Raw genomic sequence first — 16,950 nt, 5'->3', positions numbered from 1 at the left:
GACAGGATGCTGGTGCATGAGACCTTGAATCCTCTAGGACTGGTGTTCAGTGACCTATCAATCACCCATCATTAATTTCACCTTAATCAGAATCTTAAGCTTGTAAGGTGATATGGTCACGAGATTCCACAAAGTGATGCATGTGATTGTGAATGCGATGGTCAGCTGTAGATCCTGTAGATCTTACACTTCTGTGAGCTCTTCTCTGTTTGACGTGCCTACCCGCTGTATGTAGCCCACACAGGCTCTGAAAATGAATAATGTTCATAACATCAGCAGATAAAGCCTATCTTTCTATCATGTCATAAGCACAACCCCCCCCCCCTATAGACCTCTTGCAGGGGTGCATTAGAAAGACTGATATTGCTTTGTTGTAGACTAGACATACATTTTTCAGTATGGCAACAACAGCATCTTCAACCATTTGCCCTTTTGTTTTGGGAGTCACCGGGGAAAGCCTTGATAGTACAGTGAGCCAATCAATAAAAGGGTTAGCCCGCTAAGACACACCCACTTTAGCAGAAGCCATCCAATCGGTGTGTGAGATTGATTGAAGCGCTGACTTGCCCCCACCCCCACCGAACACAGGTCCGCCAAGCCCCGCCCACCACCTGCCAAGCTCCGCCCACCACCCTAACCCAGGGCTTCTAAGCCCCTCCCCTCTCCTAACCCACGGCTCTAGCTGCCAAGCCGTGGCTGAGCGGAGTGAATGACGTCTCTGCTTCTGCGGGCCGCCGACGCAAGGGCTGGGTTTCCATTTTCACATCGAGTTTCGGGGGGGAACGTCAACATGGAGCCGGAGATGGAGGACAAAACGCTGGAATTAATGGTAAGAACCACACGGATGCGTTCGCATAGACGTCCGGGGATAGTGTCGGACCCGAACAGGGGGGGTAGGAGCCCGACTCGGAGGCAGAACGGGGCACGAACCCAGGCGGAACGGCGGGCAAGATAGATGGAGTCAAAAGCAGGGGGGTTAACTAGAAATATGAGGGAGGGCCTGAATTGATCGATATTTTATTTTAATTTTTTTTACTCAGAACCCTTTAGTGCGACAATTTGTTGATGTTGTCGAGATGTCAAAGCAACGAGAGCAGTCATTCTATTTTTCCTGGAGATTTGATCAAGAAACATAACTAACATCGCTAACCTGGCAATCAAAAGGTTTCTGTAAAGACGCTGGGCGAAGAAAGCCGAGGGTTTTCCGGGAAGCTTTTCACTGCGGTGACGCTGCGCCACTGGGCCCTCGCTGTGTCACCCAGACGGCTAACTAGCTCAGCTCGCTAGGCTAACTACGCTAGCCAACCAGTCACGGCTAGGAGGACATACGGTATATAGGACTGTAAACACTCTGATATGAAATTAATTCAAACTTGCCCTCCACCTTTTGTACGAATCATGTAAATGTCTCGGTGTGAGTGCATGTCCTTGTTTATACAACTGCGTAGAAGGAAGGAAGTGCATTTTCATTTCATCAGCGAGCTTTCCACTCTGAGATGGCCAGATAGCTGGCTTCATTTACTATACAAATGAGATGGCTATTCTAGATAGCTAACATTATCATAACGTGACAACATCGACCAGTACGGCTAGCTACCCATGATTAGGCAGTGGTGTTGTTGCACTATAAGATGAGCAAACACATCCTGGTCAGTCTAACCAGGTTGATAGCTTTCTGGTTATCTAAAATGACCATCATAATCGGGTATGTTCAAAGTGGGTGAGCTGGCTTTTTCCAGGGCTAAATAATTGCTGCCACTCCACATTGACACATGATTTAGATGACTCTGATTTGGCCAGGTCAGTCTGTTGTGGGAAACGAGCCAGGAGTAATCTCCCTAGGCTTAGACCATTACCTACATTAGAAATCAACACTGTTGGGTCAAAGACGACACTCTTGGGTCAAAGTGACACTTTGTGATAGACTGTGATTGTATTCTGGCACCAATCAGCGCGACACAGGAAGTTCAACTGCCTCTTTTGTCAGTAATCATCCGTAGGCCAGTTCTCCACATTTCACTAAGGTCAAAGGGTACAACCACCCACCATTGCCTCTCAGCAAAGCATCAAAACATTGTCAACGTCAGCACCTAACTCAACCAAATTCTGAAATTACATATCCCTCGCGGCCCGTTGTGGTCGCCTCATCACAATCGCACATCACCTCAGGCTTCTCGCCCACGGACGCTGGCCGGGTTCGTAGCCTAGAATCTCTCAAAAGTGCATTGTACTGCGGCCAATCGCCTCAGCCAGCCAAATAGAACAGACACACGATACGGTGGGTCAGATGCATATATGTACGGCTACATTTCTGTTTCATCTGGGGTGTGTCTGTGTGTTTGTGTGTGTTTGTTTGTGTGCGTGTTCTGTTTCCAATGTAATTCACTAACCGCTCCCATGAGGAGTGGGGGGTGGCAGAACAGTAGGTGGGGCATCAGGCGAAGTCAAGCGGCCGTAGGTTGACAGACACCCTCATTGCCCCTCCCACTCCTCTTCCCGACCCCGCCCACGCCGTGTCTAATAATGCTTCCTGTCTTATGTTTGTGTGTCTGTCAATGCCTTGTGTTTGAAAGTGTGTGTGTGCGTGCGTGTGTGTTTCTGCGCTCACTGTGCCTATGTGCGTGTAGCTCTAATACTGGTTTTTCCCCCTCACTATCCCTCCCACCTCCTCCTACCCTCACTCTCCCCCCCCTTTCTGTTCATCCTCACAAACCCTGGTTTGGACACACATCCCCCTCCTCTCATCTCCAATATCCGACTGCCCCCCCCCCCCCTCTCAATTCCGTTTCATTCGGCCATCTTTGTTTTCCCGCCCTGTCCCCGCCTCCCAATCCTGGACCTCCTGCTTGGTTTGCCCTCGCGTGACCACGCCCCCCCCAACCCCCCCGACTCCCTCCACCTCCTCTCACGCCTCTGCCCTGCCTCCTATTCATCCATCCTCTGTTCCCCCTCTTCCTCTCCTCCCTCGCTACCCCCCCACCCACACCCACTTCTCCTTTTCTCTCCCTCTCTCTCTCTCTCCTCCCTCCCTCTCTCCCTCCCTCCCTCCCTCTCTCTCTCTCACACAGTGCTCTGTGCCTCGCTCTCTCTGGCTGGGCTGCTCCTCGGTGGCCGAGAGTCTGTGTGCACTCAGGTGCCTGCAGGGCATACCCACCCCCCGGCCTCACAACCAGGTGCTGCTCTCTCCTCTTAAATCTGCCTCCTCCACCTCCTCCTCCTCCCCAGCCCCCTGTCCCCTCCTCTCCCCTCCTCTCAACCCCCCCCCCCCCACACACACACACACACCCCGTGTACCCCCCCCCCCCCCCCCACCCAACAACCCCTCACCTCGTCACCCTCCCTCTCCTCCTTCCCCAGAATGCACTTCTCCTCCCAGGCACTTCTGTGGCAAGCCCCCCCCCCCCCCCCTCCCTCTCCCTCAGTCCATCTCGACTCTGGCCGCTTATTGAAAGACCACGGCTACCCTGGTAGCTCTGGTTGTAGGAAACACGATTTAGTAAACGGGTCTGTTTCCTGTGGGAAACGAGCCAGGAGAAAGTGACAGAGGGAGATGGAGATGTGGGCTTGCCTGGCTCTGCCTGTCTGTCTGTCTGCCTGTCTGTCTGCCTGTCTGTCTCTGTCTGTCTGTCTCCCACCTCGCCTGCCTGTCTGTCTCTGTCCGCTCTGCATGTACACCGGCTGCCTGCTTGTCTATCTGTCTTCCTGACCTAACCTGTCTGCAGTGGCCTTGGCAACCTGGTCTGAGTGTGTGGTAGTGCCAGGTCTGGTCTGAGTGTGTGGTAGTGCCAGGTCTGGTCTGAGTGTGTGGTAGTGCCAGACCTGGTCTGAGTGTGTGTGTGTGTGTGTGTGTGTGTGTGGTAGTGCCAGTTCTGGTCTGAGTGTGTGGTAGTGCCAAGGCTGGTCTGTGTGTGTGTGTGTGTGTGTGTGTGTGTGTGTGTGTGTGTGTGTGTGGTAGTGCCAAGGCTGGTCTGTGTGTGTGTGGCAGTGCCAGACCTGGTGTGTGTGTGTGGGGGGGGGGGGGCTGGGGGTAGTGCCAGACCTGGTCTGTGTGTGTGTGTGTGTGGGGGGGGGGTGTTAGTGCCTGGTCTGGTCTGTGTATGTGTGGTAGTGCCTGGTCTGGTCTGTGTGTGTGTGTGTGGTAGTGCCTGGTCTGGTCTGTGTGTGTGTGTGTGGTAGTGCCTGGTCTGGTCTGTGTGTGTGTGGGGTAGTGCCTGGTCTGGTCTGTGTGTGTGGTAGAGCCTGGTCTGGTCTGTGTGTGTGTGTGTGTGTGTGTGTGTGTGTGTGTGGTAGTGCCTGGTCTGTGTGTGTGTGTGTGTGTGTGTGTGGGTGTGGTAGTGCCTGGTCTGTGTGTGTGTGTGGTAGTGCCAGAGCTGGTCTGTGTGTGTGTGTGGTAGTGCCTGGTCTGTGTGTGGTAGTGTCTGGTCTGTGTGTGTGTGTGTGTGTGTGTGTGTGTGTGTGTGGTAGTGCCTGGTCTGTGTGTGTGTGTGGTAGTGCCTGGTCTGTCTGTGTGTGTGTGTGTGTGTGTGTGGTAGTGCCTGGTCTGTGTGTGTGTGTGGTAGTGCCAGGGCTGGTTTTATGCCGAGTGCAGCACGCAACACAAATTACCTCAACTCAAACTTATAACTTATAACACCAGTGAGAAATAGGCCACTAAAAAGGCACACACACACACACTGCGTACCTCATACTCATCAATCCCGTTCCCTCCCACATGTAGGCCTAGACTAAACAACGTGTGGCCCGGTTCAGTCTCGGCCCGTAGCTGTTCTTATTTGAAGTCTTGCTGCGTATTGGGCCTGCCTAGTTCTAATGGTTTCAGTGGCAAGTTGGATACATTAATCTAAGGCTACAAGATTAGTTTTATTGGTCTACCGATAGACTATGTAGGTGTGGGGTCATGTTCTTTTTGTACACATTTTAGATATCCTTTCAGCTTCTCTTCTAACTCAATTTCAAAAATCATTTCTTTCCTCGACGTGAGGATTGGGTGGCGCTTTGTACTGACTTGCGGCAGCTGCTACGCGTGAATCGCTCCTATTACAGTCTGACGACTATCAAATTAACTTCTGATTGGGCTGCTCGTATCCAGCCCAAGCTGATTTGACTCTGTTGTCAGTTTAATTCATTTATGTGTACTTAATCATGTTCAATCATGTCTCGTTCTCGCTCGCTCGCTCGCTCTCTCCCTGTCTCTCGCACCCGTCTCTCTCCCTTCCTCCCTCTCTCTCCCCTCTCTCTCTCCCTCTCCCCTCTCTCTCTCCCTCTCTGTCTCCCCCTGTCTCTCTCCCTCCCTCTACCCCCCTCTCTCCCTCCCCCCCTCACTCTCTCCCTCTCTCTCTCTCTCTCTCTCTCTCTCTCTCTATCTCTCTCTCCCTCCCTCCCTCCCTCCCCCCCCCTCTCTCTCTCTCCCTCTCTCCCTCTCTCTCTCCCTCTCTCTCTCCCTCCCTCCCTCCCTACCCCCCCCTCTCTCCCTCCCCCCTCCTCTCTCTCTCTCTCTCTCTCTCTCTCCCTCTCTCTCCCTCTCTCTCTCCCTCCCTCCCTACCCCCCTCTCTCTCTCTGGAGGGTTTCTGGCTGCTATGAGCCGACGGGGGTTTCATCATAGCAGTGTTGGTGCAGTAGTGTGTGACGTGGCCCCTGCACCCATCCCTGTTCCATATCTCATCCAGACAGACAGCACACAGAGATCCTCATCTTGTTCAGCGTTTGTGTGTTGCGCTTGTAGCGTGTGCATTGTTGTGCATGTGTTTGTGTGGTGTGTGTGTGGGTGTGCGTGTGTTCGAAAACAACTTCTGTTGTCTCTTCGACCCGATGGATGCTACTCCCCCTAGCTGTGCGCCCTGCTACCATGTCTTTCTGATTGCCTGACACACTCGCGCGCGCGCACACACACACACACACACACACAATGGCTTTCTAACTCGGCGTGCTCTTGTGTGTTCTTGTTCTCTCTCTCTCACTCCAGAACACATCGGTCATGGAGTCACAGAACCTGGTGGACGACCTCTCGCCAAAGAAGAGCACAGTTCTGAAGGTGAGGTCCGGTACTGGCCGGCCCAGGCACCTAGATCCGGGAACCAGAGTCACATCGCTACAGCTGTATTAGTGGGCAGAAGTCTGTAGTGATTGATAAGATATAAAGAGGAGGGTTGAGGGGTTGAGTTTATAATTCAGTTTATAATACAGCTGCTTTGCCTGGTCATTTTAATAACATCCAGATCCCTAAATCTGTGAGCGCTGCAGGTCCTCAAACATTCATGAATAGTGTTATGTTTATACGGTAACTTGATAACCTTGAATTTGAGTCTAAACCGTTTATAACTTGATAACCTTTAAAGGTATAATATGTAATATGTGGATTATTACCCCATCTAGTGTCTAAAGATAAGAACTGCAACAACACAACGTATTGGTTGCCAAAATGCCAGAGAATGCACTGTTTCAGTCATACTGTGATAAGATCTTCACTCCGAGAGGAACATAACGTTAGACTAATCAGTAATCACAATCAAGTATTTCAGAGTGCCATGTAATAAGTTACGTTGGGGAGATAACGTCTGGCTATGCAGATTCCAAGAAAGATGACGATAGCTAGTTAGCTAGCTTACCGGTCTAGTAGAAAAGTAGCCATGTCACCATGCGACTTTATCCCATGAAACTCCATAAACTCCGTCCAGCGAGCAAAGGCTGGCCCGATATTTAGCCGACTTTTGCTCTTTCGGTCACTGAACTTTTGAGATTCGTATCGCACGGTTCGCCGGGGCTCAGGCGGAGAAGCAGGACGACGAAACTCTGAAATTTTACCAAACGTTTAGCTGAAAAGAGTGAGCGGAAGTGGACGGAAAAGCTGCCGTAGTCGCACACTCACTTGATGCTAACCAACATCTATAATGCTGCTAATTCATGGAAGTATAACGTTAGCTGCCTACTGCTAATCTCACAGTGGTGAAGCTAGAATAGTACCTGGCAACCAAGCGCGCAGTACCAACGCTGTAATACTATTGGCTGGTATGATATCAAGTGTCAAAATTTCATAATGTAATAATTTCAGACCAAAATATCATTTTTTATGGAAAAGCAATACTTTTACTCTGCAGCCTTCGCAAAGCCCTATGGATGTATTATTTTAGATTTTTATTTTATTTTAATCCACGTATTACATATTATACCTTTAACTTGAATATAAACCGTTTATAACTTGATAACCTTTAACTTGAGTCTAAGGGCCCTTACATAGTCGCCGTAAGCTCCGTGCGCAAGGCCGTACGCGAGGCCGCAAGGTGACATGCTCAAAATCCAAACGCACCTCAAGCCGCGAGTGCAATTCCACGTGTACCGATGGGGCGCTAGAGGGGGATTCTGATTGAAACAGCGAAAAGACAATCGTAAACAGAGCTAGTTTTGAAAAATGGCGGCAAAGTATACACTGCAATTGACAGCGGAGAAGGAGGAGGAGCAGCTCAGACATATTTATAATACGGCAGATGGCCTGTATTCAGATCTGGGGGCTGTGGAGAATGCGGTCTGGAGAGTTCTTCTTCTTGGTCTTCTGTTCGGTCTGGAGAGTTCATAGGTCACCGGACTATAACCGCTGATTTCCTCCTGCTGGTGGGGCGGTGTAGTGCACCTGACAAGACGCGGCCCAGCGCGCGGAGTGTACCAACATGCTTGTGTAGAGCTACGTAGTCCCGAGCGTTCTCAGACGCGGTCAATAGCTTACGGCGACTATGTAAGGGCCCTAAACCATTTATAACTTGATAACCTTTAACTTGAGTCTAAACCGTTTATAACTTGATAACCTTTAACTTAACTCTAAACAAGAGTTTAGAGAGTTTTTGGCTTTCAGCCAGAAAGATACAGTCTGAATGAAACGAATCGGTCCCAGTATTCCCGGTTCTAGCCCCAGTATTCCCGGTTCTAACCCCAGTATTCCCGGTTCTAGCCCCAGTATTCCCGGTTCTAGCCCCAGTATTCCCGGTTCTAACCCCAGTATTCCCGGTTCTAACCCCAGTATTCCCGGATCTCAAACCCATGGACAGACAGAGGCTGGTCCATCACACATGTGAGTTCTCTAACCCTACTTTGTGGTGGTTTGTAGCTGAACAACGGGCCGGTGACGGGCTCACGCAAGCGTCCCTCGGAGGGGAACTACGAGAAGGAGAAGGAGCAGTGCATGGCGCTGTTTGACCAGTGGTCGGAGGCGGACCAGGTGGAGTTTGTGGAACACCTGATCTCGCGCATGTGCCACTACCAACACGGCCACATCAACTCCTACCTCAAACCCATGCTCCAGAGAGACTTCATCACAGCGCTGCCCGGTAACGCGCACACACACACACACACACACACACACACACACACACACACACTTACAGGAGGCATTTATGCACATGCAAGCTTGCATACACACACACACACACACACACTAGAAAAGTCACTGCAAAGCCAAGTAATACACACACTCTTATACTCACGCACACACACAAACACACACACAAAGACACAAGCGCACTTACAAAAAGAAAATGAACACACACAACTGCAAATAACTCCATCACTGCAAAGCCAGGTCACACACATTATTTACACAAATACACGCACGCACGCACACACACACACACACACACACACACACACACACACACACACACACACACACACACTTACAGGAGGCATTTGTGCACATGCAAGCGTGCACACACACACACACACACACACGCACAAACTCCCCCCTAATGCATTAAAAGCACATGAAAGTTTAATGCGTACACACACTCAACCCTGTCCTCTCCACAGCCCAGGGGCTGGACCACATAGCGGAGAACATCCTGTCCTTCCTGGACGCGCGCTCGCTGTGCTCGGCCGAGCTGGTGTGTAAGGAGTGGCAGAGGGTCATCTCCGAGGGCATGCTGTGGAAGAAGCTCATCGAGCGCATGGTCCGCACGGACCCCCTCTGGAAGGGCCTGTCTGAGAGGCACCAGTGGTGAGAGGTGGACACACACACACACACACACAGCCATTACACTTCACACACACACACACACAACCATTACACTTCACACACACACACACACACACAACCATTACACTTCACACACACACAACCATTACACTTCACACACACACACACACACACACACACACATACACACAACCATTACACTTCACACACACACAACCATTACACTTCATACACACACACACACACATACACACAACCATTACACTTCACACTAGGGTTGCAAAGGGGTGGAAAATTTCCGGTAAATTTCCAGAAACTTTCCTGAAAGTTGTGAAGTTAAGCTTGGGAATTTTGGAAATGTTGATCTTTTTTTAAGCCTATAACAGCTTTTTTTCAACAATTTTTTATTTTATTTGATATATTTATTTTAGGATTTTATCCCATTTTCATCCAATTTGGTAGCCAATTGACCCGGACCTAAGGTCCAATTACGCCCTACTAACTGTTGAGGATTCGTCACACAACCCGGCCGGTTGGCAATGTGAAAGGGAGAGACACCTCCATGACTCTCTCAGCTCACAACCATGATTCCAACACCAGACAGGGTTGCTGTTGTGTGACGAACTCTCAAGCCAAGATTAAACTAGCCACCCTCAGGGAGCGGCGGCCCAATAGGCCCCTCCCTCTGGGATCGGGCCATACTCAGATCTGGAGAGACCAGCGGTTCCCGGTGGGCAGCTGCACCAGAACACAATGCATGACCGCTACACCACCGCACACCCCTATAACAGGGAACTTAAATAAGTAAGTAAGTAAAGTAAGTAAAACTTTATTTGGATAGCGCTCTTCACAGCACGGATGCACAGGGATTAAAAACATAATAATAATCCCTATCCCATAAACATAAATGTAGCCTAGTTGGGGGGAAAAAAACATAAAATACAATTCTAGATCTTGCAGCATGATATTGGTTAAAACAACCTGATTTAAAACAAATTCAGTTGAATTTCAACCCTGTTTTGTGCATCCATCCATCACATGTGCAGTGCATTCTTCCATCACATGCACAGCTAATTCCTAGCGTCCTGCACACTAAGAGGGCTGTAGAATCTATTAAAGTTCTACTCACAAATAGATTAAGAAAAACATTTTTTTAAATTAGAAATGTTTGCCTGCATGTGTGCTACAAAGCAAAATGTTTATATTTATGTATGTTTATGATGAGGTAAATACAGTTCTTATAATTAACCCCAAAATCCCCAGTTAATTCCCATACATTCCCATAAATTCCCATGGAAAGTTTCCAACATTGAATATTCTCTGAATTTTGCAACCCTACTTCACACACACACTCACACACACACACACACAACCATTACACTTCACACAAACACAAACACACACACACACACAAACACACACACAGCCATTACACTTCACACACACACACCTATTACACTTCACACACACACTGTCTCTCTCGCTCTCACGCTTATATACACACACACACACACACACTTAAAACCATTACACTCAAGGGCGTAGGTTTGGTTTCAACATTGGTAGGGACCATATAGCAGTGTAGACTGCATACACAATTTTTGCTGGGGATGAGAGGTTAAACCTCTTAAATATGCATCTATTTATGAAATTGAATAATACTAATACAATGTTCTTAGTGTATCACATCCTGCCTGCTGCTGCGTCCCTCCACTCTCGACTGCTGCTGTGTTTCATATATAAAAATAATTTGATAAAAATTTAGATTTTCAATGGATTTTTAGACTGACATTCAACTCATAAATTGATATATCTGTCCATTAGGGGAGTCACAAAATACCAGACATTTAGTAGGCAATACTAATTGAGAAATTCCACAATCCTGGATACCCAATTCGATACCATAGTTGGAAAAAATAAATCCCATGTACTTCAACATACACTACTTTATTTAAAACACCCTCCAGCCAATATAGTGAGAGGAAAATTATGAGATTCCAGTTAGAAAGTATACTTTAGCTAATAACTGTAAAAAAAGCACAGGGGACGTGCTTGTATAAAGAAAAACAGACCCGAGTCCTCATAAAAGTAACGTTAACGGCTCTTACGGGCTGGCTAACCTCTAGATAACGTTACCTTATGAGTATTCAGTTTCTCCTATAATTGTAACAAGAACCCCTGTCAGGCTAAAACAATGTATTTATTTTTAAATAAAAACTTAGGACTTTAATATCACTGACGTTTTGTAGCATAAGTTAATGGGAATTTAATATGGTGAAAATCAGCACCACGTCTAGCACAGACTGGGTTTGACAAAGCTATAGCTAATAGCCCATCGGCTAGTATGCTGACACTAACGGTCGTTAGTTGTGAGGACGCCGTGATGTTCCATTCAATTAAATCTCTGGTGGGCAGCTAATGTATAATAATGTAATGGCTGCTGCTATCCTAATGTTACAGGATGATAGAAGCCATCTTAACAGTTTGCTAGCTATCCAGCTTATATCACCAGTTGATAATTTGCCACAATGGACAGACAAGTGATGTTAGCTAGGGTAACGTTAGCTAGCACCAACCTAGCTGGTTTTCATGTGGCTAATGCCTAATGTTAGCTACTTAGTTTACCAGTAACTAGCTAACGCTAACGTTACTTACAGTCCTGATATCCCTCATCCTCTTCAGAGGGGGAGGAGACATTGTGGTGGATGTACCTAAACGGCTGTCAGAATCACAACTGTATTGCTGTCACCGTCTGTCTGTAAGGCTGTTGGTCTTCATATCCAGTGAAATGCAACAATCTATCTCAGCCAAATGAGCCAATCAAAAATACTGGGATGGCACATTCACAGTGGAGGAAAGGGGTAGGCTAACGGTCTAATGTAACCACAAACATAATGCAAACTAACTCACTCAATGGTATGGCCAATTCTGTCCTTGCAAACTATGGGAAGGCCATCTAAATGATCTAATATAACTGCACTCCAAAGATAATGCGAACAAGGTTGCTTAAAAGTTGGTAGGGACAATTTGGGCCTCCCAAAATGTTGGTAGGGACATGTCCCGACCGTCCATACGCAAACCTACGCCCTTGATTACACTTCACACACACACTCTCTCTCGCTCTCACGCTTATACACACAAACACACACACACAACCATTACACTTCACACACACACCGTCTCTCGCTATCACGCTTATACACACACGCACACACACACCCTCTGGCAGAGCCTGTCCGAGTGACACCAGACCACACCAAGACACATGCACAGTATACCTTAACCCCCCCCCTCCACACACACACACACACACACACACACACCTCTCGCTCACATCAGCGTTGTCTGACCAGGAAGTGAATGCTCAAATCTTATTGGCTGCTGCTGTCGTGTCTCGTCACCCCAGGGAGAAGTACCTGTTCAAGAACCGAACGACAGAGGTCCCTCCCAACTCCTACTACCACTCCCTGTACCCCAAGATCATCCAGGACATAGAGGTGAGACCCCTACTACCACTCCCTGTACCCCAAGATCATCCAGGACATAGAGGTGAGAGACTCCTACTACCACTCCCTGTACCCCAAGATCATCCAGGACATAGAGGTGAGACTCCTACTACCACTCCCTGTACCCCAAGATCATCCAGGACATAGAGGTGAGAACCCTACTACCACTCCCTGTACCCCAAGATCATCCAGGACATAGAGGTGAGAGACTCCTACTACCACTCCCTGTACCCCAAGATCATCCAGGACATAGAGGTGAGACCCCTACTACCACTCCCTGTACCCCAAGATCATCCAGGACATAGAGGTGAGACTCCTACTACCACTCCCTGTACCCCAAGATCATCCAGGACATAGAGGTGAGACTCCTACTACCACTCCCTGTACCCCAAGATCATCCAGGACATAGAGGTGAGACTCCTACTACCACTCCCTGTACCCCAAGATCATCCAGGACATAGAGGTGAGACCCCTACTACCACTCCCTGTACCCCAACATCATCCAGGACATAGAGGTGAGACTCCTACTACCACTCCCTGTACCCCAAGATCATCCAGGACATAGAGGTGAGACTCCTACTACCACTCCCTGTACCCCAAGATCATCCAGGACATAGAGGTGAGACTCCTACTACCACTCCCTGTACCCCAACATCATCCAGGACATAGAGGTGAGACTCCTACTACCACTCCCTGTACCCCAAGATCATCTAGGACATAGAGGTGAGAGACTCCTACTACCACTCCCTGTACCCCAAGATCATCCAGGACATAGAGGTGAGACTCCTACTACCACTCCCTGTACCCCAAGATCATCCAGGACATAGAGGTGAGACGCTGGAAAATGAAGGCCTATAGACGAGCATTTGAAACATAGATGAACCATCTGGGGGAGAAAAAGGTTCCACGTAGAACCCTTTTCAGGTCTTCGGGTCATAAAGAACCATTTGGGGGTTCTGAGCAACATGGTTGACTAGCCCCGTGAGACCGTGATCCTGATCTCGCCAGCTCACTTCCTGTATGATCCTGATCTCGCCAACTCAAATCCTGTATGATCCTGATCTCGCCAGCTCAAATCCTGTATGATCCTGATCTCGCCAGCTCACTTCCTGTATGATCCTGATCTCGCCAGCTCACTTCCTGTATGATCCTGATCTCGCCAGCTCACTTCCTGTATGATCCTGATCTCGCCAGCTCACTTCCTGTTCTGCTCCGTCGATCAGTCTGGCCTTCCTCCCCGTCTCCAACAATTTCAGTGGGCGGAACTTGCCTTGACAGACTAACTCCTTCAACCAATCAGCCTTGACAGACTAACTCCTTCAGCCAATCAGCGTAGCAAAATCTTTGCCAAATCCAGCTGGAAGAATGTCAAGAGCCATGGATTTAAACTCTGTGATTGAAGGAAGTACCTCCAGCTTTAGAGTCTGTTGTAAAGTATTCCAGGTATAAGGAGCATCATGGAAAAAAGCAGCTCTTGTTCTTGTTAAATTTTTGTTATTGAGTCTATTTCTGCAATAACTGTTCTTGTCTGTGTTTATTCTACTAACGTTACCGCTCGTTCGTTCAGGAGACTGTTTTACCAGCGGTCTGTATTTCATGTTCACACATCAACTACGGGAACCAATCAGGGGCTACGTTCTACTTGGAGGGCAGGACAGCAGTCGAAACACTGTCCCTGATTGGCCGCGATGTCACAGTGAAGTCTGAGATGGGAGGGAGTCCAGACTGATCTGCGGAGAGAAAGTGAAAGTGTGAAAGTGAACTGGCCAGCGGAGTGGCTCTGGTCTCTGTGTCTGTCTCCTCACTGCCATGTTGTCTGTCTCCTCTCCTCCCTCCTCACCTCCTCCTCTCTTTCCATCTCTCTGACACCCTGCTCTCATCTCCTCCTCTTCTCTCCTCCCCTCATCTCCTCCTTTCCTCCCCTCCTCTCCTCTCTTCCTCTCCTCCCCTCTCCTCCTCCTCTAATCTCTTCCTCCTCTCCTCCTCCTCATCTCCTCCTCCTCTCATCTCCTCATCTCTTCCTCCCCTCCTCCTCCTCCTCTCCTCTTCCTCTCCTCCTCCTCCTCTCCTCCTCCCCCTCTTCCTCTCCTCCTCCTCTCCTCCTCTCCAGACTATTGAAGCTAACTGGCGCTGTGGCAGACACAACCTGCAGAGGATCCAGTGTCGCTCAGAGAACAGTAAAGGTGTCTACTGCCTTCAGTACGACGACGACAAGATCATCAGCGGCCTTAGGGACAACTCCATAAAGGTGTGTGTGTGTGTGTGTGTGTGTGTGTGTGTGTGTGTGTGTGTGTGTGTGTGTGTGTGTGTGTGTGTGTGTGTGTGTGTGTGTGTGTGTGTGTGTGTGTGTGTGTGTGTGTGTGTGTGTGAGTGAGAGAAGAGAATGCAGCATGTGTATGTTTCTGTGCGTGTGGAGTGTGTGTGTATTCAGGGTTCCATGGCGACACTGCTGCTACTAACTTTTTTAGTTGGTGGCACCAGTACATTATTTGGTCGCACCAATTGTTTTGACACTGCGCATCCCCCAAAAAACAGACCTGATTAATCGATAAATTGGATAAAAACAAAATAAACATATACAGCTATATAGCCCAACAGATAGGCTCCAAACAATGCACTTTCAGTACAGTAGCAAGCAGTCACTGATAATGAAGATGGCATCTAGTCAGCTAACGTTAGCTACTTGGCCTAAGAAAGCTAATGTCTCATGCATACTGAAGCTGTAGCCACAAAGGAGGAGGGGAGGAGAGGGAGGGAGAGGGAGGAGGGAGAGAGAGAGGGAGGAGGGAGGGAGGGAGGAGGAGAGGGCTATTCGTACACACAGGGAAGTCCTCGGTAGCGGGAGCGGCCGGTCAGTTCAGTGGGGAAGTGGACCGTGAATAGCGAGCGCTCTGGCGCTGCGCAGTCTTCCCCTGACCCACAGCCGCTGCTCTCATTCTTCTGCTGCCTCCGCGGTCTCCTCCGCTCCGCCTCTTACACATGGGTTCATCTGGTCCACCCGGCCCGCCGCCCTCCTCCCGCCCCCTCCCTCCCTCCCTCTCTCTCTCCCTCCTCTCCTCTCTCTCTCTCCTCTCTCCCCTCTCTCTCTCTCTCTCCCTCCCTCCCTCCCCTCTCTCTCTCCCTCCCTCCCTCCCTCCCTCCCTCTCTCTCTCTCTCTCTCTCCCCCTCCCTCTCTCTCTCTCTCCCTCCCTCTCTCTCTCCCTCCCTCTCTCCCTCCCTCTCCCTCCCTCTCCCTCCCTCCCTCCCTCTCCCTCCCTCTCTCCCTCCCTCTCTCTCTCTCCCTCTCCCTCCATCTCTCTCTCCCTCTCTCTCCCCCTCCCTCTCCCTCTCTCTCTCCCTCCCTCTCTCTCCCCCTCCCTCTCCCTCTCTCTCTCCCTCTCTCTCTCTCTCCCCCTCCCTCTCTCTCCCTCTCCCTCCCTCCCTCCCTCTCTCCCTCCCTCCCTCCCTCCCTCCCTCTCTCTCTCTCTCTCTCTCTCTCTCTCTCTCTCTCTCTCTCTCTCTCTCAGATCTGGGACAAGCAGTCTCTGGAGTGTCTGAAGGTCCTGACGGGTCACACGGGGTCAGTTCTGTGTCTGCAGTACGATGAGAGGGTCATCGTCACCGGCTCCTCCGACTCCACCGTCAGGTACACACACACACACACACACGCATGCGTATACATGCACAAACACACACGCACATTCGCACACTGTGACCGAGGCCAGATTACATTACATCAGTCATTTAGCAGCTTTTATCCAAAGCGACTTACAATAATTGCATTTAACGGAGGAAGTCAGTGTAGCACAACTCACAAGTGCCTCTCCTTTCTAAACAAGTGACTAAGACTAATCTATTGCTTAAGCCAAAGTGCAAGAGAAGCAAAATATGGCAGAGCGTAGCGGTCGGGATCTAGCCTCAGACACGCACACCGTGAACGCCTCCGGTCGCCAGCAGACTCCGCCCACTCCCACCAGAGCCCCGCCCACACCACCCCACGCCGCGTGTCTATTGTCGGGATCTGAACCGGCCAACCTCCGCCCACCCACCTGTCCCGCACCGACCTCGGAACGCCGCGCTCCGTCGCCGCCACGCGTCCTCCAGCGGCCCGGGGCTCCACGCCAACGTTTCCCTGGCAGCGCCCGGCGCCAGCGGCGGCGTGACGACCCACAGAAGCTCAACTTCCCCAGTCGTATTACTTCACACCCCTTGCCGCCTCCCCCCCCCCCTCCCCCGCTACTGGGGCGCGGCGTCCAAGGAAAAGGTGACTTCACTTCCTGATGGGCGGGGCTCGCCGGGCGCTCGTTTGTGCCTCGGCGACCAGCGGTCAGCTTTTCCAGAGTCGGCGTGCGGCGTTGGATCCTTAAGTGGGCCCGCCGGCACAGGAGCTCCTTAAAACACCTCGCAACCATCCGCTCCCTGGGAGGTGTGTGTGTGTGTGTGTGTGTGTGTGTGTGCGCGCGCGCGTGTGTGTGTGTGTGTGTGTGTGTGTGTGTGTGTGTGTG

The 16,950-nt window shown here is 50.0% G+C and overlaps 1 protein-coding gene across 2 annotated transcripts in view; it reads left to right on the top strand.

The window, feature by feature from the left end:
* Positions 1 to 709: 709 nt before the first annotated feature.
* The window catches only part of LOC311317641 (F-box and WD repeat domain-containing 11-A), a gene marked incomplete at its 5' end in the record, with an annotated part of 23,829 nt that continues 7,588 nt past the window's right edge, over positions 710 to 16,950 (top strand). Inside the window, 8 exons of one of the 2 annotated variants that reach the window (XM_084448722.1) lie at positions 776 to 829; positions 3,069 to 3,173; positions 5,964 to 6,032; positions 8,097 to 8,316; positions 8,795 to 8,981; positions 12,367 to 12,457; positions 14,577 to 14,714; positions 15,973 to 16,091. In XM_084448722.1, coding sequence (XP_084304848.1) covers positions 791 to 829; positions 3,069 to 3,173; positions 5,964 to 6,032; positions 8,097 to 8,316; positions 8,795 to 8,981; positions 12,367 to 12,457; positions 14,577 to 14,714; positions 15,973 to 16,091 — 968 coding nt within the window. Of the gene's footprint in view, positions 830 to 3,068; positions 3,174 to 5,963; positions 6,033 to 8,096; positions 8,317 to 8,794; positions 8,982 to 12,366; positions 12,458 to 14,576; positions 14,715 to 15,972; positions 16,092 to 16,950 lie in introns of both variants that reach the window. The other variant, XM_084448721.1, reaches the window with a different exon arrangement.

The sequence above is a fragment of the Borostomias antarcticus genome (genome assembly GCF_949987555.1).
Source record: "Borostomias antarcticus genome assembly, chromosome: 14".
Classification (NCBI taxonomy): domain Eukaryota; kingdom Metazoa; phylum Chordata; class Actinopteri; order Stomiiformes; family Stomiidae; genus Borostomias; species Borostomias antarcticus.
Note: the sequence above shows the minus strand (reverse complement) of the source record. Positions and strands in the feature narration are given on the sequence as shown.